Genomic DNA, 25,514 nt, shown 5'->3' on the forward strand with positions numbered 1-25,514 from the left:
CTCTGAGTGCAGCTAGTGGGGGGCCCGGGGCCAGATGGAGCGTGCTGCACTAGAGGTCCCGTATGGATTAGGGATCAAGTGCACTGTTTACCTTCCGCTCTCAGAGCCCTCAGCCACTCGGACTCCACAGGATTAATGCTTTCTCACTGTCTGGTCAGACCCTATATGTACAGCGTGAGCCACGGGCCAATGGTCTGCGTCTCCAGGAGTCAGTTGACCGCTCCCCAGACAGACCTCAGTAGCCAGCGGAGTGCCTTGGTTCTCATGTCTGTCAGTGAGGCCACGCTGACGGATGTTGAGCCATTTGTCCAGCGCCCTCTCAGGGATAGCCCTCTGACAGTGACCAAGCCTGCAGAGCAGAGGAGTGGAGCTGGCCTTGGCTCTCACTGGCCGCCATGCTTTCTCCAGCCATTACGCAATCCCAGCTCAAGACTGCTGACACACACAGCGGAATTCTGCTAATGTCATCCAGATTTGTTTCTTTCCAACTGGATGATAAGTCTGAGAGCTAGAACTGCACGCCGTCTTTTCAGAGTGAGTGCCTGCACACTGTGCAGGGTGACTCTGGACTCGGCCCTGACTTCAAAGAAATGCATTTCATTTCACCTTTTTTTCCATTCTTGGCTGACTCTCAGATGTGCCTTCATTTAATGGCCAGAATCTAATTCTGCATACTGGAGTGGCCACCTGTTCAAAGCTCCCTTGACTGGACAGCTGGATGGCCCGCGTGAGCTGCAGGCACTGGGGCCAGGTCCGCTTTGATAGCCTGTCTCCTCTGACACGGGATGAATAAGTAATCTCAGTCTGCTCTCCTCGGGGGGGAGACAGGAGTGCTGAAGTTGCCTGGAGTTCATCCAGGACCCGGGTACACAGTCTCCTTCACAGCACAACTCTCCCAGCCAGAGAGAGAGAGAGAGGGAGAGAAAGAGAGAGAAAGAGAGAAAGAAAGAAAGAGAGGGAGGGAGGGAGGGAGGGAGGGAGAGGGGAAAGACAGGAGCAGCAGAAAGGAGGAAGAAAACAAGACAAGTAGGGTGGGGGAGAGAAGCTATTGAGCATAATTTGCCTTTCACTTCTGGATGGAGGGATAAATCCTGGCAGAGAGTTTCATTTGAATCGGGGCCTGGAAGATAGAGTGAGGGCTGATGTTCTAACCACATAAATAGGGAGGGAGGGAGAGAGAAAGGGATGAGGAGCCCTAGGACAGAGCAGGCTGCTGGCAAAGCCTCTCCCCTCAATGTGGAAGTGATTTGAGCTGAGATCAGCTCTCTGTGAGGCAGCTGCAAGCCTCCACTCAATCACCAGAGCAGGCAGCAGTGGACTCTTCATCACCATTATCATCACCACCAGCAGCAGCACGGGCAACAGTAGAGCTCCTCTGTCTGCTACTTCCCCCACAGAGAGAGCAAGAGAGGAGGAGGAGGAGAGAGGAGAAGAGAGGAGGAGAGGAGAAGAGGGTGGTGTCCCTCCTCTGCACTACACTGTTCCAGCTCACGCTTTCTCCTCCCTGCTCTCCTTGTGTTGCCATATTTATAACACATGACGTGATGACATTCACACAGCTGGACTGGATCTCCTGTTTTAATTGCTAGCATGCAGAAAAAGCTGCACACGTGGAGATGAAGGGGGTGAAGTGCAGGAGAAAGGGAGAGAGAGAGAGAGAGAGAGAGAGAGAGAGAGAGAGAGAGAGAGAGCTAAGATGAGAGATGAGAGATAAGAGATAAGAGAGTGGATATATTATGGAGAGAATAATGATCAAATGTGAAATTAGGCCTCCACCCATGTCTGTCTACATAAAATGGAGGAACAGACAGCTGAAATCCATTCAGAGCACGTAGAGTATATGCTATGCCACATATTGACACATACACAAGGACACCACTTTGGAAAACAGAAAATAAAAAGGAGAAGAAATCTTATACTCACAGTGTAGAGTTCGTTGGTCACCTTCACCAGCTCCTCGTGCATCTGGATTCCGATATCTTTACTCTAGAAACAGAACAAAACAAAGAGTAAATGTATACGTGTGTTATGTGAGATCTCGTGAGCACAGGAGGAGCCACTACGCTACTGTGCAGCTAGAGAGGGCTGACACCTCCACATTCAGCATGGGCTCCAGATGAGCTATATTAACACCACGCATGAGGAAACCACAGCACAGGCGCTATTTTAGCTCTCCTCTTCACCTTGCTGCCTTCTCAGCAGCTCTGTATGTGTGTGTGTGTGTGTGTGTGTGTGTGTGTGTGTGCGTGTGTGACGTGTGTGTGTGTGTGTGTGTGTGTGAGAGTGGTTTCACGTTTCATGTTTGAGTTTATACCCCATCAAGCCCCCATCAAGCCCCCCCCCAGCCCTGCTCCACTCCTCCTTTCCTGTCATTATCGGGGTCTCTATGTTTAGCGGCGGCGCTTTGACTAAATGTCAATCCTCTCATTACAGCAGCACACATCTGCTCGGTTCTGACTGACAACACCCTCCCTCCCTCCCTCCCTCGCCTGGCAACCTGGCGCGGCTGCGGGGGCGAAGGAGCCGCTTTCTGCGCCTTCTCTGCAGACACGTACAGTAGGATGCAGAACACAAAGCATGAGGCGTCTGGTGGAGCGCTGCTGGAGGCCCTGACTGGATCAGCACCAAGCAGACCTGGGACTGCAGCAGCACAGCTAGCTTCTGACACACGGGCGGGTGGAGCTGCACAAACCAACTTCAGCACTCTTCTGTCTCTCAGCTGAGAGAGTCGAGAGGAAGGACAAGTGCACTGTTCACACCTCCCACACAGGTAGGGCACACACACACACTCTCTCTCACACACACACACATTCTCTCTCTCTCACACACACACACACACACACACACACACACACACACACACACACACACACACACACACACACACACACACACAGACACCTGGAGGGCTGTGAGCAAAGATGTGAGAACAAGACACCCTGGTGAAACTGTAGCGCATGTAAGACAAACAGCACGTCGTGGGAAGGTGGCATGTACAGAGAACTTGTGCCTTCCGGAAAGTGCTAAAAAAACTAAATAAACAAACTAATGAGCATGTGCACACACACAGACACAGACACAGACACACAGACACACAGACACACAGACACACAGACACACAGACACACAGACACACACACACCAAATGGATGAAACATTACACAAGAGAAAAATCAAGCTCATTGTCCTGCCATCAGGTGGCCAGTGGCGTCCGTTTAGCCTGCTGTCTGGACACAGCGACGGGGACGGAGATGAGTGGCTGGCCACAGCATGGCCGCTGATAGGAGGAGTGGCGGGCGGCGCGTGAGTGTGAAGAGAGATCCGCTCCGTGACAGAGCGGCCGTTTGCCGCCCCGCTTCAGAGATCGCCCCACTCACGCTCACTCAGTGCTAATGGCTCGTGCGGCCCACAGAGAATATTTCACAGGATGCTTTGCACTCCCACCACCAAATGTCTCCCTCTCTTTCTTTTTTCCTCTCTCGCTCTCTCTCTCTCTCTCTCTCTCTCTCTCTCTCTCGCGCTCTCTTTCTCTCTTTCTCTCTCTCTCTCTCGCTCTCTCTCCCTCCCTCCATCTCCTAAAGAGCCCCTCCTAGGCAGGCTCCATTTACAGCAGTGCGTTCGGCCCCCTCCCCTGCTGCCATCAACACAGATGTATTACACCCTGTGCTCCCACCGAGGCTCTCTCTGTACATAAATCATAATGGAGCTTAATATGGCCCGATCAATACGGCCCCCACAGCACTGCTTCCAGTCTGGGCTCTGAGCAATGTTTATGGATCAGAGATTATCTCCACACACACACACACACACACACACACACACACACACGGAACCCACTGACACCTAAGGTATATTCCCGCATCCAGCACTTCCAGTGGTTGCATCATGCGTCGAGGCTCATTTGGGGGTGTCTGTGGGGAGCTGCCTCTTCTCCCTTGATATGTGCAGCAGCACCACCCATTCCCAGCATGAAAGCCCAACGCAATAGTGAGGCCTGGAACCACTGTGTCTCTCTGATCTCCGTGCCCCCTGTGTGCGCTCATTCCCGTCTTTAAAAAACACAGTGGTAGGAGCCACTGATGTCTAAAGTTCAATGAAATATCAAATGAAATCATTCTGGGATGAGATAAGTCTGGAGCCTTTGGAAAAGGGGGTCACAGCGAGCGTATGGCATTTGTATGGTCGGCTGGCCGCGTTGTCAAATGCACTGTGGAGAGCAAAGGGGTGGACTCAGCCTACAGGGATGAGGACAGGAGAGAGAGAGAGAGAGAGAGAGAGAGAGAGGGGGAGGGAGAGAGAGAGAATGAGAGAACGAGAGAGGGGGGGAGAGAGAGAGAGAGAAAATGAGAGAACGAGAGGAGGGGGAGGACAGCCCTGATGCAAGAGCTAGCAAGAGAGATATATAATGCTAGCAGAGCACTCAGCTCTGTTCCTCTCATATGGAACATGTCTTAAGTATTGTGGCCTTACTGAAATATAAAGCAATGAAAAGGACATTTCTGTCTCTACTATACTAAATGAGTTTGCTGAAACACCTCAGTCGACCACAGGTACCACATTGTATTGAGTAGAAGACAAATAGTGTCGAAACTGCACGACAGTGTTCTATGTGAATAAACTGCGGTTTACTAAATATTACATTACTGTGTCATAAAAACAACCTTCCATTTCTAGTCTACAGCAGGTGTGTCAAAGATAAATCTGGCCCGCAAGCAGATGTGTTGGATTGGAAGGGAAACTAGATATTACCATCCAGTTGTCTTTGACTATGTGTAATATGAAATATCTCAGTGATATTAAAAAATCAATTTAACCTAACCCTACAAACCATCCTCTGGAAAGAAGATGCAAGCAAAAGGGAAAATGTGGTTTGCTGCAGCAATAATTACAATATGCTAGCGTAGTCACGTAGACATAGCGTATACTCTCTATGCTCTATATGACTTGGAAGATAGGGTATTTCACGAAGGAAAGAGCAGCATATGACAGCGGCATATGACAAATATGTGTCTTGTTTTCTCATAAGTGGGTGTGCTAAAGGAGTAAATCATCAAACAACAATCTGATACCCACACAGAGTAACGGTAATGACCATGACTGTCCCCACGAGGTCTCAGACCAACAAACCCAGCCCAGCGCCTAATAGGGGTCACTCACGCTTAAGTCCTTATAGCACTGGCATAATTCCATTAGCACATTCAGAATACTCACTTGGAAAATACTATATAGCCCACATCACTCATCGAGTGATAAAACCTACAGAGAACTGCTTCAGTAAATGCCACAGCAGTGGTGCACACATAAACAAAGATATAGTCCGCCCTGTGTATTAACCTCATAGCTGAGCACATTTTGCTAAATCACTGTCTAAACCTCGGTAAATAGGCAGGAAATGGCAGTATGGGCGAAGCAGGAGGGAGAATGAAGGGCTCAACCCTCACAAACAGCGCTTTGGGTGCCTGACTGGCGCTTTGAACAGGGACAGATTGATCCCGCTATCAGAGACATACTCGTAAAAGAGGCATTTTTCCCACGGGTCAAGAGACCATCATTACCATACCAGCCAAACAAGCCGGAGCACTTTAGAGGCCGTGCGGTGCGGTGGGGAGGTGCAGCTCTTGCCAGGGGCTGAACTACCTCCTGCTGCGCAGCAGGCCTGAGACACGCTATGTGCGCTCCATACTCCCAGTGCAGCGGGAGAAAAGAACTGCACCAGTGTTGGTGCCTGGGTCTCTTCCAGCAGGGGTTGAGATATGCAACACTCTCCCCACCACATCCACAGTTGGATGCAAATATGAGAGGGCTCCATTTGATGCACCTTTCCACTCGTTTGCTGTGGAATGTGCTTATTTATTTATTTATTTCCGCTAAATGAAAGACAGGAATGCAATTAAGAGCTGATTAATTTCCTGCAGCAGGAGGGAAGTGGGCCCAGGACATATTTCTCTGACAACGTCTGAAGAGCGACGCCTCGGCCCCGGCCGCCCGGCGGCTCCCGTGGCCCGTGATTGGCTGGCCGGGGACTCTGGGCGGGCTGGCTGCGACAGCGCGAGACGCGGGGTGGCAGGCAGAGCCTCACCTCCAGGAAGCAGCGCCAGGTGAAAACACGGCGCCTGTGTTTGGCTTAGACCTCAGCCATCTCCGCTATGTGCTGACAGAGCTCCAAACACAGCACACCGGGCCTGGGTGGGGGTGGGGGTGGGGGTGGGGGTGGGGGTAGGCCTGGACAGGACAGAGGGGCACCCTACAGCAGCAGAAGTAGCAGACCCTCTCCGCACGCACGCACGCACGCACGCACACACACACACACACACACACACACACACACACACACACACACACACACACACACACACACACACACACACACACACACACACACACACACACACACACACACACACACACACACACACACACACACACACACACACACACACACACACACACACACACACACACACACACACACACACACACACACACACACACACACACACACACACACACACACACACACACACTCACAAAGTTATACATCTCTCACAGACACTCACACAGAATCACACAACTTTTCCACCACATTTCAAAGCGGGATGGCTGGTGCCAAGCGCCAAAAGCAACTTGATCACCATGAGAACACATCCAGGCAGACTCGCATCTCAACAATGACTTCATTCTTCCCAACAGCCCAATAACCCATACTCACTGCACTGCACAGTGAAAGACTGGGAAGTCAAAGCCCAACAAACTCAGCACAGTTCTCAGGCATACCATGTTTGTAAGCCTGCAAAATCTACGCCTTGATGAACAAACGCTTTGAAACAAACACATCATTATGTGCTCCTGTTACGCTAAAGATGGCCTTGACATTTAGACAAAGAGCGGAGACGGTCACCATCTCTCCACACAGAGCCCACTGACCTTCTTGAAGAGCCGGATGACGTCCTCGGAGATCTGGGACAGGCGCACGATGACGTTGTTGATGTAGATGTCGTTGAGGGTGGCATGGTCCCGGCTCTCCCGCCGCGTCTGATTCAGGACCAAGTACCAGCAGTTGACAGAGGACAGCAGGTGCTGGTCCTTCCTGAAACACAACAGGGTTCAGAGGGACCACGTTAGAAGTGTTGGAGTGCCTCTGGGCAGCTTGCAGCGACCGATAGCAGAAGGAAAAGAGGTAAATATGTTATTTTACAGCCCAGGGATGTTTTACACAGTGACATACACAGGTCGTCTCATTATAGTTACATCGGAGAGTGGATTTTTGTCAGACTGGATCGTTTTCAGCCCTTTGAAGTACACTACTCGGCAAAAGGGAAGTTGGCAAGATGCCAGCCCACTGCTGCCTACTCAAACGGGGCAGGGGAGGGTGCGTGTGGACACAGGGTCTCACCGCCATGCTGCTGATGGTGGGCAGCATACGGCCAGCGCCCCCTCCCCGCCCGCCCCACGCTTTGACACCACTCACTCCATTGATTGCTTAATTCCTTGACGCCGGTGGCCGTAATGACCCCTGAAGGGGGAGCGTCTCGGCTTGAGGCTAATCAGCTTTCCAGGCTTTCACCGTCGGCCGCCGCCGCCCCTCTCTCCCCCCTCTCGTCTGAATCCCATCTCGACATCTCGACACGCGTCAATCACGGAGCCCGAGAGACAGAGAGACACGGAGGCACGGAGTCGAGGGAGCGGCCGGGGTGTCAGGCTACGAAGGATGCTGATGAGATTTCAGATGGAGATGAAGGCCAGTGGAAGTCGAGGGAACGTGAGGAGGACATCAAAGCTCCTCCACATCACCACAACCAACCACCACCACCCCCACCCCCACCCTCCACTCACCCCCACCACCACTCCCCAGTCATCCCTCCTTCGGGTGGGGCTTCCGCACGGCTAATCACCTTTAATGAAGCTCATATCAGCCGGCTCCAGCACTGAGCTCCTTATTAGGACCACTCTAATCCTCTCTAAACCCCAACGCAGACACACACACACGCAAACACACAAACAAAGACATATGCCTGACGCGCTGACGGCCAGTCATCGCTACATCAGACCAGAGCAGACCGGCACTCAGTGGCCACGCCTCATGCAGCGCTGCAGGGTGGAGGGCGGATGGAGAGGGGTGGTGGTGGTGGTGGAGGAGGAGGAGACGCCCAGCAGCCTCTTGGCTCCAGCGCACTGGGCTGTGTGCAGCGGAGAGGGCTGGCAGGCACACAAGCCCTTCCTGAGATAGGAGTCACTGCTGTCAAGATTAGCCCCTGCTGACCTATGGTGCCATTTCACTTCCATTTAAGAAGAAATGGAGAGGGATCGTCTCGAGACAGATAGAGAGAGGGAGAGAGAGAGGGAGAAAAAGGAAAGAAGAAAAGATAGAGAGATCAGAGAGGGAAGTGGAGAGGGAAAAAAGACCAGATGATTTCAGGGAGATTTGTCACACTTTGGCCTCTCCATTCTGAAGGACGAGAAGTAAAGAAGTGAATGAGTCTCCACAGAGATGCAAACAGGCCTGGAGAGGAGAGGAGAGGAGAGGAGAGGAGAGGAGAGGAGAGGAGAGGAGAGGAGAGGAGAGGAGAGGAGAGGAGAGGAGAATGTTATTCTGCTCAGATGAATCTGTGCCTTCGAAACGGCTAGATTGACTGTAAGGCAAATGTCTCCTTTCAGAGTGTGCAGCTCTCTGGAAATAGGTCATAGTCACTACACGGCCCCCGGCCACCAGGCCCAGAAACAGATTAGGCCAATGAAAGAAAGAAAAAGGGACAGAGAGAGAGAGAGAGAGAGGGAGAGGGAGAGGGAGAGAGAGAGAGGAGAGAGAGAGAGTAAAACGGGAGGCTTGGTTGAGAAATAAAGAATTGAGAGCTGACAACCCTCTCATGTCCTTTATTACTCTCTTGCTCAATTTCACAACTTTTTTTCACCCTGAAAGGGCATTGGAGATCAAAGGAGGGGATTATATTTCTCCGTCGAATTGGGAATATGAAAATACGCCTATGCTGTAATTGAATTGTGTGGTTTGACTTTCTTCTATTCTCTCTATACAGCAAGGTTATTTTATTCTCATGAAAAGGAGAGGAATTAGAATGAGGAAACTGTTCAGAATCCATTGTAAACACCCTCCACCAGTGGCCTCCTGCAGATGATTCTCCTCATTGCAATACATCATGCATGTAGGCCTCCACACATTATACAAGCCTGGATAAAAAAAGACACATCATTTTGCTGTAATTATATTATTGTATTTTGTTTAAAAACAAAACAGGAAAAAGAAAAAAAAACATCTCTGGCCATAAATCCCTTTCAGAAGACTGCAATGCCAAAATGGCAGTCTTAAGCATGACGGGATTACAAACAGTCGTGCTTAAAGTCCTCGCCTCACTGCTAGCCTGACATGTAACAGACAACGTGAATGGGTCAGCCTTCCTCCTGCTGAGCTCCCCGTCTCCACGAGCGCTGACCACACAGCTCTTAGCGGTGTAATCCCACGGAAAATAAACACTCGTCCCGCTTATTCAAATAAAGTCAGCTGTGCTGCGTGACCGAGGCCCCGGGGCCCCGAGGCCAGTCTCCTGCAGCTCTCGCTCCGGCCGCTCCGCTCCTGGAGGCCCCGCAGTGCACACACGCCACCCACAACTGCCCTCTCGGAGCAGGGAGACCGGGCTTTGACTTTCAATGTGTTTACGCAGTTTTCCTTTTGCTAGTACAGTTCAGACTCCTCGCACATCAGCAAGGCACGGACTAAGACTGGTGTCTGAGGCCCAACACACAACACGGAGCGCTCCACGCTTTCTGTGATGAGAGCGGTGGAGGGTGTCAAAAGGCTCCGGTCTTCCCTCACATAAATGTGTTCAAATCCTCAAAAAAAAAGAAGGATATAAAAAGAACATGAGCTCTAGATTTTCAGCCGCTGTCCTCATTAGTGCCAAGTGCAAAGGGTTGAGTTTCCTCTGAACAAGAGATGAGCGGAGGCTTCTAATAGGCCAACGCCTTGTTGAAAGGCATCTCTGGACTGTGGCCTACATGGAGTCTGTGCACTGCTTACTGCTGCTGCAACACAAACTATTGATCAGGGTGGCCAATGTCACCAGGAGGATGGGAGTGCACAGTGTAGACAAAGAGAGAGCAGAGAGAGAAAGAGAAAGAGAGAGAGAGACAGAGAGAGAGAGAGACAGAGACAGAGACAGAGACAGAGACAGAGACAGAGACAGAGACAGAGACAGAGACAGAGACAAAGAGAGAGCAGAGAGAGAGAGAGAATGAGAGACAGAGAGAGAGAGAGAAAGAAAGAAAGAAAGAAAGAAAGAAGAGAGAGAGTGACTGAGAGACATGGCTGGTCTTCCTCTCTGGCCTTGAGCCGGCTGCTGCTGCAGGTGAGTGTGCGTCTCGGTCTCTGGGGAGGAGGTCAGATTTCACAGGAGTTGGGGACCGCCGCCCTCACTCACTGGGCCATCGTTAGGAGGGAGCCGGGGGGGGGGGCTCTGTCCCCACGGCCCTCCCTGGTGGCCTGGCCTGGGGGGGTGAGGGTTGAGGAGGGGAGGATCACTCTGCTCTTGTCTCATCTGTCAGAAATGCACTCCTTCTAATCTAGCCTCTCCAGCTCGCTTTGCTCCTCCGTGGGACTTTAAAGGGCTCCTCAGAGAAGAAACAGCACTGGGCTTCTGAATGTGCGAGTGTGAGGGAATAGAAGTGTGTGTGTTGTTGTTGGTGTGTGTGTGTGTGTGTGTGTGTGTGTGTGTGGACTCAAAAGACACCTAATCCTTTTTCCTACAAGGCTGAATGAATCCATATTGAGAGGTTTTCAGAGCTCCACGCGCGGGGCTGCGTGTGCAACAGGGTGAATGTAGCTCTGCTGCACCTTGGCAACCAATGTTAGGACTGGCAATAACCTAACATGGCTGGTGCAATCGCAGAAAATCAAATAAATAAATATGCAACAAAACCTCGCAATCACACACAGGCTCCCGACAGCTTCTTAAATGAAAAGCCTGCATTAGCAGAGATGCTGCTTTACTTACAAAAAAAAGAGAAAAAACCTTTAATCCACTCAGTGGTGGTTGGCACCGGCTTATCTGAAGGGGACTGAATCAAACGGAATATCAAAGACGCAGGCGGTGGGGGGGGTGGGGGTGGGGGGGTAGAGACCCAAACGAACGCCGGCAGCTTGAGCAGTTCAAATGCATTTCCTCGCTTTCAAGCGGCACACTCAATGCTCGCGCACTGCAGCAGTCATTTGCACATCTTTCAGCAGACCCCCTTTTTATTTCAGAGCTCCACTGCTGCCAACATTTGATCGCAACCAGCTGCAGACCTGCTGGGCCAGACCAAGAGTGTGGTGGGGAGGAGAGGAGGGATTGGCACCACCAGACACACACACACACACACACACACGCACACAAGCACCACAAAATCACACCATAGGCTGGGTGGTTTGGTAGCAGTGAGATGGTGATAGTGGTGGTACTAACCTTGTTGGATTATGAACAAAGCATGTTGGGAGGTGTGTGTGTGTGTGTGTGTGTGTGTGTGTGTGTGTGTGTGTGTGTGTGTGTGTGTGTGTGTGTCCATTTGCTTTTGCAATGTTGGAATACAAGACAAATTCAGCTAGCTCAAGCTACATGTCCTGGCTAGGAGTGGATAAGCTAAAAGAGCTGCTTGTGACAGGAGGGTTGGTCCAGAGGAGTGGCTCTGCAGGGACTGGGCTGAGACCAGACAGCCAGGCTGCACCACCGCACTGAGGGCCCACAGCAGCCAGGCTTGGGGGAGGAGGAGCAGGGACTTGGCAGCCACTGAATGAACCTTCAGGTGGGAGGATCATCCTTACTTTAAGAGACACAGAAAGAGAGAGAGAGAGAGAGAGAGAGAGAGAGAGAGAGAGAGAGAGAGAGATGGAAGTAGCAAGACTGCATTTCATCAAGTTCCCTCGCTTTAGTCTCTTGAGCACTGTGAGAGCCATCTCTGATATTCGGGGCAAAAACAACACAGAATGGAGCATGGAGTGTGCCATGTAATGGAGAGCATATCTCAGAGTGCAGGACAGAATCACAGCCATTAGGACCGTACATACATTACAAAATTGCTTCAACTCGCCTGGAAGGAATGAACGTACGAGTTCTGCTAGGAATTATGAGGGGGTCCATGTCCATATGCATAAACTGATGGTTAACACTGAACGATAAGGCACATTGGCCCTGGCAGAGCTCTGTGATTATCAATGCTCCTCTAGTTAAAGAAAGTTCATCTGATCCACTCCAGAATATAATAGTTCTTCCTTGGCCAATGCTCCACCTAGCCAAGTTTTATGAAAATAAGCTGGTTAGTTCTTTACATTATATTTAGCAGACACTTGTCCAAAGTGCCTTATATATCTAGCACTCTAGCATTCTAGCGCAATCCTGTTCTCAAACAAAACAAAAACATAACCTCCGGTATTTGATGTTCAAATCCATAATATCTGCATTTGTAATCCTTCAAACAGAACTGCAGCACCTGAAGGGCACATCTGAAGAAGGCTGCCTGCTGCGCTGCATCCTGACTAATAATGTTGCAAGAGACACTGCGTACAGTGTGCATTAGTGCTAATTACTATAACCATTCATTCTGCAATAATAATTACTGATTAGCTAACACTTACACAACGAAAACATTTATGAATGCAGCAACTTCTGTCTGTGTTGTTCAACAACACTGTCTGTCTGTGTGTGTGTGTGTGTGTGTGTGTGTGTGTGTGTGTGTGTGTGTGTGACGTGTTCCAAGCTTGTGAAGCATTCCCTGCTGGCCAGATTATGGTTTGCAGGGACAATGGACAGATGAGATGTCTGGCAAATGAATGACGATAAGAACACCAAAAGAAGAGTGTGCGTGTGTGTGTGTGTGTGTGTGAGACTGTGTGTGTGTGTGTGTGTGTGTGTGTGTGTGTGTGTGTGTGTGTGTGTGTGTGTGTGTGTGTGTGTGTGTGTACTCCTGCTGTACAGACAAGCTGGAAGAGCCTGCTTCAATGAGATAGTGAGGAAGCTTAAATGACCCACTGCCCCCTAGAAAACACATTCATTCTCACACAAACAAACTCACACACACACCCTCATATCTCACTTGAGCAGGTTACAATTCTAAGGGAAATGCACACAATCCTTTCAAATACTCATGGCTCTTTTTTCAAATGGCTCCATAATTAAGGTGCTAAGGTGTAGCAGTGCGCTCTGACGGTGGAATTTTGCATGGACTTGTTAGCATACTAATATACAATAATGAAATTCATTTTCAACTAGAACTTAAAGCTTGAATCTGACACACAGAGCCTCCTGTGTCTGTGCACAGAGTGCAATACTGCAAAGGGCAAAGACTGGTCCCAGCCTACAGGCAGTACTGTCTCATAAGCACTGAGCAGTGATGGGAGTTGGAGTTGTGTTCATCATCAGATGTAGGAACCCCTATCCATCAAGAACAGTGCCCACTATGTGGTCCAAACATGCTTATGAATGGTGTTTACAGTAAGGTATATTCAAACTAAAACTGTAGGAATTAAATATTTAGCTGTAAAATCTGATGGCCGCAGAGAGAACAGTACTGGCGAATTGGCTAAAGACTTTATTTATAGGCTCCAAGTCTTTAGCTGGAGGTTCTGTCACGCGTAAGTGGCCAGACGTTTATGCTGTCTCATTGGGTGGTGCTAATAGTGTTTAAAAGATGTCAGCTCAGTTCCTCATGGAGAGAGACCTGCTCATAATCAAAGTGTCACACCTCATTGCTATCAGAATGCCGATAGCCATTGTGGCAGACCGCTAACTGAGACTCCAGAGCTCACAAAATGTCTGCTGCTCTCTCAATATGTAGCTCAGCTCAGCTCAGCTCAGCTCAGCTTCAGACGACAGGCGGACTGCTCGGCGCTGATATTTATACGAGGCTCGCGGAGCCCGGGAAAGACACTGTCCAGACACAGATGTCCTTTCTCAGGGGTCAAGAGGGCCAGGGTCCAGGCGTGTCTGCAGATAAGTAAATGTCCTTCTCCCAAAGAGGATGAAGAGGCAACACATCCCAAACACACGTCTCTGAGAGGAATGAAGGAGACATCCAGAGAAAAGATGCAGACGCACAAGAGAAACTCACAGACAGAGAGAAAGAGAGAGAGAGAGAGAGAAAATGTCAACATGAACAAAGAATGCATATAAAAGAGATGAGAAGAGAAGGGAAGAAATGTTAAAAGAAAGAGACACAACAACAGAGCTGGATACAGAGTGAGACTCTGAGTGTGTGTGAGAGAGAGAGAGAGAGAGAGAGAGAGAGAAAGCGAGTGAGGGAAAGAGAGAGCTAAACAAAGGACATGCAACAGCAAGAGCTCCAGCTTGTCGGCATGGCTACGGGCCGGGGCAGACCCAGGGGGCTGCTGCAGTCAAGCAGACCGTCTCCACTCCAACAGCTGGCCTTAATTACCCCAGCCAATCCCGCTGCTCGCTCGCTCACTCGCACGGCCGGGCCTCGGTGAGCAGAGCACACTGGCTGCCACGGTCACTCTCCGCTCGGCTGCGCCGCGCTCCTCAGCCTCAGTGACCGATGGTCTCCTGCCTCTTTGTTCCAACTCCTCTCCTCCGCCATGCTGCAGTCAGTCTTGACCAGCACACTAAACTCTATGGTCAGCTGTGTGGCCTTTTCATTAAAACTATACCATCCCACTATCAGTACACCATGCCACTGTGTTAGTGAAGTGGCGGGCCCATTGGATTGCCATGCAGACATGTTCTGAGTGAGCGTATGATAGAGTGCCATGTAGCACATTAGCACACAAGGCTAGGTTAGCATAATCTAGCTACAGAGGCGCAGGGCTGCAGGGCTGCAGTTGGCGAAGAGGCCGCAGCTGCTCCTGCTGCTGGGAGCGCAGTGAGCTGGCACGCCGTGGCCACTGAGCGCTGCCCATTGATCCAGCATGGCGTCGCCCGCGGCTCATTTATCTCGGGCCGGCCCCGCGCCGGAGCTCGCGCTCCCGATAGCCACCTGGCCACGCTCCACTGGACCCCGCGCGCACCTCCACTGGTCTGTGGCCAAACTGCAGTGTTAGCAAGGAGGCACCGCTGAGCTTTATTGACTAGCTGGTTGTGTTGTTCTGTGGTGCGCAACACGCAGACCAGACTACGCGAGGCTCCATTCATCAACTACACGTGCTGCAAATGAAGAGAGACGGCTCGCTAGGACTCCGCAGGGTGTTGCTGCGAAGAGAAGACGTATGGTGTTCTAAAGCACAAGCCTGAGCTCTCAAACGACCGTGCAGGCCGATATACATGACAACATCCATGTGTGTACACTCCCTCGCAGCCACGCACCCTCAAGAGAGAAAAAAAACACACAGAATTTCAAAGCCACACAAATAATTAGTCATGAGGAGCACACCGCGTTAAATGAGAATCTGTAAACATGCACAGCTCACTTCTACTCCCACACAAAAACTGTTATGCTGTTATGCACACCAACATGAGCAAGGTGGCTCACACACTCACACACTCACACACTCACACACACTCACACACACTCACACACACTCACACACACTCACACTCACACACACTCACACACACTCAGACAACACAGACAACACAGACACACACACACACACACACAGTCTCATCTCCGCCACCCACACACTTGTCTGCAAACTCAGCTCAACTTTCCGCACCTTCACACGCGGCTGCCTGCCGACATTCCCCATCACTAATGCAGTTTGGCCCCTAAGATGGCCGCTCAGTGTTGCAACCATGGGCTCCTCAGTAATGATGCATTTTACTTCGGATATATTCTCGTTGATTGACTACTTTTGGCTTAATTATGGTTTGTAGCATATGGAATTATTATCACTAACTTAACCCTCATGGGAGTCAGTTGGCTTTTTCTTACTCCCAACAGTGATCTCATAAAAATTAGGCACAATTAATTATTAGACGCACTGTCTTGTGGTATTCAAATCACTGTGTTATGATGACACCCATATGCCCTCTCAGCAGCTGTATCTTTTAATTGAACTCTGCCTCGCTCGCTGGCTGCCTTGGATGAAAACAGATCCCAACTGTTTCGACATGTGCTGAAAAAGAGGAGTGTGTGTGTGTGTGTGTGTGTGTGTGTGTGTGCATGTAGACAAACGGGGGGAGCTCACTTGAACTGCTGGTGCTCGCGGGAGCTGCGGATCTTGGAGGAGAAGCGCTCGGCGAGCTTCTCCAGGCTGCGTGAGTACTCCAGCTGGATCTCGGCCTTGCGGCGGAAGAACTCCTGCAGGTCCTGGAGCAGCTGGATGCGCGCGTCCGACTGGCCCTCCAGACACTTGAACTGCTCCACCAGCTGGTTCCGGATCTCTGCACACGGCACACACAACAGGAGAGAAGAGGAGCGTGTGGGTGAGCCAGGTAAGTGCAGGTGCCACACTGCTTTGAGACAGTTGCATAACAAGACATGTCAAAACAACAATTACGCCAAACCTACCAGCATCTCTCGGATTCATTCACTCAAATTGTTTTTCAAGAAGCAAAAATAAAAAAACAGAACTACAACCCTACAAAACACCTGTGTACAACTTCAATAGGGCATCCAACTCACTGATTGACGTGAGATGATATTCTACTAGTTAGTTAGTTAGTTAGTTAGTTAGTTAGTTAGTTAGTTGGTATGTGCATGAAAACTCAACAGGACCAAACAAACACGGTCCCGTTCTCTCAGGGCTGGACTGAGGCGCTGGCCCCTTATGAGTGTACAACACGCTCAGTCTAGCAAGGCAAACAGAACTCAACAGCCTTTGAGAGGCAGCGGAGCACGCTGCAGATCTGTCTGGTCCCTCTGCGAAGCGGCCATATTGATTCTCAGGATCAGAGGAAATGATACTTTGCCCATCCACGTTCCCCAGAGAAAGGACTAAAAGCAGAGGACATCTGTTCCTGCTAGCACTCCTCTTCAGATAAGCACACAGCCAGCGGAGCCTACCTTTCCCCACAGCAAGAGCGGATTAGGGCCGATAAAAAGCAAGACAAAGGCATAAAATGGGAGTCCATTATGAGGCAATTACTTTTCTTGCTTAATGGCCAAATGAGATATGCTATGGGTCCATTATCATGGCTTCCATCTTATCAGAGCAGTGAGATCTCATTAACACTTGTGGATTTGCTGCACTTCCAAACTGGGCCACTCTTTTTCACAGCCTCAGAAAGGCTCCCTGGCATTCTCACCTGCACGCCTAATAAGTGAGAAATAGGAGATGTCACAGGTTCCCCAGCTCAGCAAGGCTGCAAATATAGCGTCGCTGCTGCCAACGCTCCCCACCATAGAGAGCAGAAAAGGGACTATTTGCTCTGCGCCTCGGCCTGGCTTTTTATTTGCTCTCTGACACATTTCTATTCAGCTTGCTGACTAGGATCACTTTTTTGTGCTCTTCTACCTGCAGGCTACTCTCGGCATACAGCGCTGTGCTGTTTCTCAATGAGCTGAGAGGCTGGCGGACGGCAGAACGCTGGGCTGGACTGAGCTGGACTGAGCTGGACTGAGCACCCTGTGGATCCCTTCCCACCGCTGCAAACAGCGAAGAGAAGCAACGTGAACCAAAGCTTCACCTGCTACGGCTGGCTATAAGCAACTACAAAACAAACCCCTTCATTTTACACAAGTACTGTCGCTCTATTCGGGGGGAGAAATTAAGCCGATTTGTGCATGTTCAGACCAAACCACTGATTTTTCCACTTAATTAACCCTGACCCCTGAATTACCCACATTTAAATCACTGAAAACAATGACAATCTAAATACAGCCCTAAACTACTACGTCTGGGGTTAATCATTAGGAGACAATTAAGGGTAATTAACTTCTTAAGAAGAAATCAGGAGGAACTTAACTAGTCTATTCCATACTGAAGGCCCCCATAACCCATTGTATGATCTCAGGGCCATATTCTGATGAGCATAAGGCCATTTGCAGGATATTGGATAGGGTTTCCTAATTGTGATTGGTGCTGCCATTGCCATTGAGAGCTCCAGTGTCCTCTCCCCTGCTGATGTGGACCTGACAAAAGGACCAGCCTAATATTACACACACACCACACTTATTGGAGCCAAATGTGCACTCACTTAGGTGGGAACTGGAGTCTTCCTGCTTTGTGCACACACACACACACACACACACACACACACACACACACACACACACACACACATACACACACACACACACACACACACACACACACACACACACACACACACACACACACACACACACACACACACACACACACACACACACACACACACACACACACACACACACACACACACACACACACACACACACACACACACCTCTGGAAACAAAGAATGGCCTATTTTACAAAGCAATACCTCCTTGGCCCAGTTTCAGCTGCTAGTGCCCTCTTAAAAACAGACCTGTATTCACAAATTACATTTTAAAAAGAAACATGTCACAACCTAATGCACAGTGCTCCTATCTGACAATAAAGTGGGAGGGATAACAAGCAGGGGAAAAAAACTCATGCTGCTAGTGTAGACTGTATATTTAATAAGTTGGCACTCTGACTTTTTCACAAGAGGTATCAAAGGCCCTTTAATGCCACATCAAAGGTGCCAAGAGGAGAGCACATTCCTTTATTTTCTGCTCAAGTGCTCTTAGCCGAGGTTAGATGTAGTGTGCGCGCCCAGGTGGAATCCCCGCGAGACGAGATGACAGTCGACGTGAAGAGGCGTGCTGAGCGGGATTGAAAGTGTGCCGTTCCTCTCCTCTGAGACGTGGCGCCTCTCCCTCTCTCCCTCTCTCTCTCTCTTTCTCCTCTCCATCTTTCTCTATCTCTCTCTCTCTCTCCTCGCACCTCCAGCTACTTATCAGGACCAGCAGAGACTCAACAGCTGGGCTCGTTACAGCAGGGGGCATCTCGCTGTCTAGCAGATTACACGCCAACGGGGCGCAAAACATGCCAAAGTCTTAGCTAGTCTTAACACCTACAACGCATTTTAAGAGTTTCCCATTCAGTGTTTCATCTTCTAATTAACAAAACAGATTGAGAGAGAGAGAGAGAGAAAAAAAATCGAAAAACCCACAACAAAAATCAGCAAAAGTGGGAGAAAAAAAAGCCTCCTCTGGTCTCCCATAGAGCTCGATAAATCAGTCAGCCTTCTAACAGTGCACCAAAGCCACGACAGAGGGGGGATCACATTGTGTGTTGACATGCTCTTTAGTGTGTATTTTGGTCAACCAACCACGGCCCATGGATAAATACAGACTCTCCGAGAGCGTAGAGGGAGGGAGAATGAACCAGATATTTGGGCTGGAGGAACGAAAACCCGTGATGTTATGTAGGAGGCGCTTTTTCCATTCCCTGACGTTGCCCTGGCTGCCCCATGCCCTGAGCAGTGCACTACAATCTCTGGTTAACCACCTATCCCAGCCCTTCACTTCAGAAACAAGGGCCTCTCTTCTCTCTCTCTCTCTTCTCTCTTCTCTCTCTCTCTTTTGGCAGGAAGGCCCATGTGGCTGAGGCCCATGCGGGCCAGTGCAAAGACACCTCACATATTCAAGGAGGGGGGGGGGGGGGGGGGCGGCCATGGGCACAGCCTGGTGATCCCCTGCTCTGGAGCATTCCACACTCTACCCAAAGAGAGCCAAGCCTCGGTTCCCAGGCCGGCGGCGGCTGGTTCTCATTCCTCCTTTCCTAGTTCTCGCGCCTTTCTTTTCTCTCATCTCCGCTCGCTCACCCGCTCTCCTTCCCAGCATGCTCTGGGTGAAAAACGGAGGTTGCCAGGAGGAACGCCCCAGAAAAAAAACCTGACACTGTTTTGCGTGAATGGCAGGCTGAACTGGGTTTTTTTTGTTTTGCTTTGTTTGTTTTGTCAGTTACTCTCTTCAAAAAAAGGAAAGATTCCTCCTTCGAGAAGCAGCAGCAGCAGCAGCAGAGCTGTGACAGGCGGGTTTGAGGGGGGGAGAAAATAGGTCATGCACGCTGAAAGTGTGCCTCCGTCTCACCAAGAGCACGAGCGCCAGCAACCTCAGAATTATTCAGAAGCAAGCCCACTCCGAATTCCATTCAAGGCTTCTCTTCAGTACTTCATTTGAAGTCGGCGCCCGCAGCCACTCCGCCGCGCGAGTATGACAAGCTAGCAGAGTGCCCTGGCCGCCAGCGCCCTGACAATGCTGAGCCACTCTCAATACCGCAGAAGAGAAGAGCGCGCCGACTAACAAGGGGGAGATTTCACAGGAAGACTGGAGCCCTGACGCTCTTTCCAAAAGGCATCTTTAATGGACTTTTTGACAAGCTGTTCAATAATGAACAGAAGACAGAGCAAGGAGCAGGGCAGCGCAAATCCATTCTGCTCACCACACCACAACACAACACAGCGCTACGCAGCGCTACGCACACAACGGCTCGTGAGTGGCGGCTATGCGATTGAGGCACTCGGAGCGCCCGATCACACAAAGGCGTGAGCGCGTCTTCCTCCACACGCCACATTCTCATGCAGGGGGGCTCACCACCACCAGCACCACCAGCACCAGCAGCACCACCAGCAGCAGCACCAGCACAGGGGCTGGGGACAGCAGCAGGGTGTGCCGTAATAGCGCAGCCAAAAATAAACAAGAGCTGTGCTAATTAGACGTGAGCCTAAATGCTAAATTAAAGGGTATGATTCCCCCCCACCATCACCCCCAAAAAAACTCACCCCCCACCCCACAAACGCTGCTGGAGTATAGCAATTACGTACATACAGCACGCCCTGCACTCTGCTACAGCGTCCCCTGTTTGGCTCCCCCCTTTAGTGGGGTAGGCCCCCTGCTCACACCACAGCAGCCTCTGCAGGCAGGCAGGCAGAGAGAGAGAGAAGCCTGGCTCCAGGACACAAAGAGGGGCTGTGGAGAGGGGAGGGGTGGGGGAGGCTGGGCGACCAGGATAAAGACTCTCCCTGTGGGATCCGAGCACTGCGTGTGCAGCAGTGCCCCTCCACCAATGTCCAACAGCACCAGCGACACGCGTCACATGTCAAAAACAGCACTCCAGAACAGAGGAGGAAGAGGGGGGTTGAGCAGCGCAAAAGACTAGAGAGGGGGAGGAGAGGAAGGAAGTGAGGAGAGTTCATGTAATGACTAAATACAATAACCTCCCAAACTACTGTAGTGGGAATGACATCGTAGTCCATTTGCCCGCAGCACACCACTATCTTTACAGCTTCAACTCAACACTTCCACTCAACCAATTTTAGAAATATCGCTAAGCACAAGCAACACACAGGCCTGATCTCATGACAAACATGTCGTTAGCGCCTGAGCTGAGGGTAAACAAACAGATCTGCTCATGATGATGATCCAGCGTTTAGTCCACAGATTCATCGGCAACGCTGCAGCATTTGCGTCTGAAATCCTTACACGAGAACTGTTCCTTGTCCATGAAGTCTTGCGTCAGGAGAGCACAGAGACATGTGAGGAGAGTGGATGGATGGAGGGATGGATGGATGGATGGATGGATGGATGGATGGATGGAGGGATGGATGGAGGGATGGATGGAGGGATGGATGGGGGAGTGATGGCTTGCGGCGGCACTGAAAGCCTCCTGGCCCGGCCCTCGCTATGCATCTGTGCACAGGCAGCTGGAGCTTTATGGCTGGGCATCAATCAACAAGCACTCGCTCATTCGTAAACGTCTAGCTGGGGCTACAGCGCAGGTTTTTCTGTGATGCACTTAATTAAGTGTTTGTTGGAGTAACTGTGTGTGTGTGTGTGTGTGTGTGTACACTGTGCATGTATGTGTGTGTGTGTCACACTGTATGACGGTATGCGTGCAGCATTCTTTCCGCTCTCCAACGTCATAGGGCAGCAGGGCCATCAGCAGGGCATGTGGCCGCAGTGTTACCAGGAAACAGTAGGATGGTAATGGACTCTTTGTCTCCCATATTCTTGCTGAGACAACTTCCTGCATAGATGTTAGACGTGTGGCATGACAATGTGTCCTTCAGCATTTGGCACCGACGGGACAAAAGGGTCTTTGAATCCCATTTCTTTGTTCCAGAGGAAACGCTGAAGGAGAAGAGGCTGAAATGAGAGTGATTGATGTCAGGTGACATTTATCAAATGCCATTCCTCCTCATCGACAGAAGCGCCGCACAAGTCGTTGAAAGATACACTTCCGACACCGGTGAACAAGGAAGGAAAACATACCAAACTGGAAAGGCCAACACAGATTCTCTCACATTGTCTTTGAGCTGCTGTCAATACCACAAACTCTAATTCATTATTATCTGCCAGCAGAATTTACGACTACACACAGTCATTATCCAATGACTAATTACAGATGTGAATATGACGATGTGGTTGGCAGGAATTGGTGCACACCTATTAGTGGCCAGAATGTTCTCCGCTCTGCGACATGGTGATAACCGCTATCTCCACTCATCAGAGACTACATGCTTTTGTTCCCAGTCACTTGGCAGACTGAGGGCCCGAGATAAGAGGAGACACTTGCGTGTGACCTTGAGAGGATACATCATTGCGAGTGCCCTCGCGCCCTTATGGGTCCCAACACCTGCTCGACACCATTATTTACTTCCACAGAAGGCCACCACTGCCGTCTGTTGGACTATACCCCACCCAAAATGGCAGAGGAGCTCTGAGAACAATGCCAGGATGTAGGGAGAGCTCCGACCTTTGACACAGCCCGAGGGGATATCAGCGCAGCTGCTGGGTGTTGTGGTGATTTGGGCAGTAAAAGCAGCCATGCGCTAGCGTGAACGGGGGCTTGAGAAAGAGGCTCCCAAGCAGAGCTCAGGTCCCGGGACTGAACTTGTCCAGGCCTCTGAGCCGTTCCCCACAGCCATAAATCTCACTTAATCAGAGATGGTTTTTACCCTCCTCTGTGGTCTCCCCCCCCCCCCCCCGCCCCCACCCCTTGCACTAGGAGGACGTCCACAGCTGGAGAACGTCACCGTACAGTACAAGGGAGAGCATTGTTTGAGCGGGCTCCGTGTCTATATTCAGCATGTGCATATAATTGACTACACAAGATGGCCTCCAGAACAGAGGAGAATTCACGAGACCATCCATCCTTTTCTCCTCTGAAAAACAGAATAGGAGACAAGAGCTGAAAGACAGGAGCCGTCTCTCTTTCATATGGTTTCCATTTCCTACTCCGAGTGAATGCTTCTGCATTATGCTACATTATTCTATTACACAGAAAATCCCATTTTTTTCCCCCCAGCCTTTTCAATTTGTGAAGTCACGCCGGAGCGCGATGTTCACGGCTTCAACTTTAGAGATGCTGGCGAAGCAGGCCGTGGTTATGAGATGGAAATCTGCCTAATCATGTTAAAAGATGAATCGCTGATAAGGAGCCCGTCCTCGACCCCCTGACTGGCCAAGTACCCACGGTGGCGCGGCACATCTCAAGCCTCCATGAGGACTCCTGCAGGCAATTAACTTGAAACAGAATGAGTTAACCTCCACTTCGCTACCTGAGCACGAAGCAGGATGCGCCAAATCTCTAAAGCAAAGGGAGAAGAGATAGACAGACAGAGAGAGAGAGAGAGAGAGAGAGAGGGGAAGAGAGGAGATGAAGACAAAATGATGGAGTTAATCGAAAGCTGAAAGCAAGGACATCTTCTGAGAAATTGTCACTTCAAGCACAAGCTGTAGCAGTAACATCAAGCACTCAGCAGTCAGCACAGTTTGATGCGCGTCATCTGAATGGGACTGGCGTCTAACGAGAGGACCACCGCTAAACCAACAGGTCAGAGTATCCCAACCGTGGTCTTGGACATCAAAACAACGGTTAATTAAAGCTGGTCGTCCGTTCATACCTCCCGCCTAAGCGTCTCTCCGACTTCGCCAGGACTACTGGACACGTAAATGGATATGTTGAGACTACAACAGAGCAGCCGCCAGCGAGAAAAAGGAAAGGCAGAAAATAGAAAAGGGGGGAAAAAAAGCGGCGGTCAGCACTAGGGAGCTCCTCTTTCCCATCTCCCTCTGATCTCGTGTCAGTTTTTGAGACGTCTGCCTGGCGCTCGTCCTCCTGCTAGTGCTCGTGCCGTGCGCCGCGCGGGCGAGGAGAAGGTCAGCGGCGGCTCACCGCCACACGGCCCCCGGTCCAGCGGCCAGGGTCCCCACCGGCGGTCAGAGGGACGCCTCATTACGGAGGCCATTTCAGGCGCTGATGAGTGACAGTAAACACGGCCCATTTGACCTGCAGTGTATAATCATTTCAGAGCCCAGCGAAGCCTTTAACAGCACAGTGCCGCACAGAGCGCCGACTAGCGCGAGCGGCTAATGCTCCTCCTCAAGGCTCACGTGATGCAGGCTAGCGTGAGGGATTTGTTTTGAAAATGGCACAGGAACCTAGAATCAAGATGCAGGGAGGCGTCTCATGAATGAATGTAAACCAGATTTAGTACACGGGCCAAGTGGCTGATTCTCTGCCAGTTACACACTATGAAATGAGGGGGAGACTCGTCTTCAGAGGAAAATGCAATGAAAATGCAGATGACTGAACACCCATCTTCAGCAGCATAGTCTGGAAAGGCTCCCGGCTCATTAAATCTTTTTCCCCCAAATTTTACTTCAAATGTCTGGGGGGCAACGAGAGAAAGATAAATAGAATCAGGAGGAATTAGGCCGTTTGGTGACACTAGCTCCAGGCCTCCATTGCCAGCATGTGATAACACACATACACACCTCTCCTAGCCTCAGCGGGGAGACAAAGAAGCTCCTGCCTCCCAGCCAAATCCCCAGCGCCTAATCCACAACCCAGCATCAACATTTGGACTTGGGGCTGCCGGCTGGCGCTCTGGCGCTCTGGTGCTCTGGTGCGGCGCTCTTACAGTGTGGGCGCATTAGACCCTGATGCCACTCTGCTGGCTGCTGTGTGTCAGGGCACCTCGGGCCAAATGAGCGGCCAGAGTGGCACTTTTGCTACAGTAGTAGGAGCAGGCCGGCCGCCGGCCTCTGAAGTTCCTGTTAGAAGTGAGGGCAGGCACTTGATGGCTGCTGGGAAGTTTGATCCTGGAGGAGAAAGCTGACCGAGGCACATGGCGCGGGCTCCACTATTGATTGCGTTTATTGCACAGCACACCACGGTCAGCTTTTTAGATCTTTTTTTTTCTCTCGCAAGATACATTATCCCCTCTCTGCATCATCATCTCCGTTTCTCTCTCTCTCCCCACCTCTCTCCTTGTTCCTCCATTTCTCTCCCTCTTTCTCCCTCCCTCCGTCTCCCCACAGATATATAAGGTTTCGCCCTGCCATCAGCTCCTGATTTGTTCACTACAGGCTCCATTTTCAGGATGACTAGCTCCACTCTTGTGCTCCCATTTTCACATAATGATCTGTGGGGCACTATAAAGCGGATTCATATTTCTAAGATGGTAAGACGCACTAACTTCACATCACAAAACAACAAGAACAGTGGCTTTCAACTCAGGCATGCACCTTATGAATTTAAAGACTTAACTCAAGAGAAATACATAAATCAAACATGATATGGTGCTTCCAACCAAAACCATAAAAAGCTGAAAATCCTC

General features: G+C 50.5%; 1 protein-coding gene across 4 annotated transcripts in view; it reads right to left on the reverse strand.

Moving 5' to 3' along the window:
* The window catches only part of srgap3 (SLIT-ROBO Rho GTPase activating protein 3), a 73,201-nt gene that overhangs the window by 34,669 nt on the left and 13,018 nt on the right, over positions 1 to 25,514 (reverse strand). For all 4 annotated transcript variants that reach the window (XM_062544773.1, XM_062544772.1, XM_062544771.1 and 1 more), the window contains exons 2-4: positions 16,124 to 16,319; positions 6,925 to 7,087; positions 1,924 to 1,986 (exon numbers count right to left, since the gene is read on the reverse strand). In XM_062544773.1, the coding sequence (XP_062400757.1) occupies positions 1,924 to 1,986; positions 6,925 to 7,087; positions 16,124 to 16,319 (422 nt within the window). The remainder of the gene's footprint in view (positions 1 to 1,923; positions 1,987 to 6,924; positions 7,088 to 16,123; positions 16,320 to 25,514) is intronic.

This window comes from Sardina pilchardus, chromosome 9 (genome assembly GCF_963854185.1).
Source record: "Sardina pilchardus chromosome 9, fSarPil1.1, whole genome shotgun sequence".
In the NCBI taxonomy this organism is placed as follows: Eukaryota; Metazoa; Chordata; class Actinopteri; order Clupeiformes; family Clupeidae; genus Sardina; species Sardina pilchardus.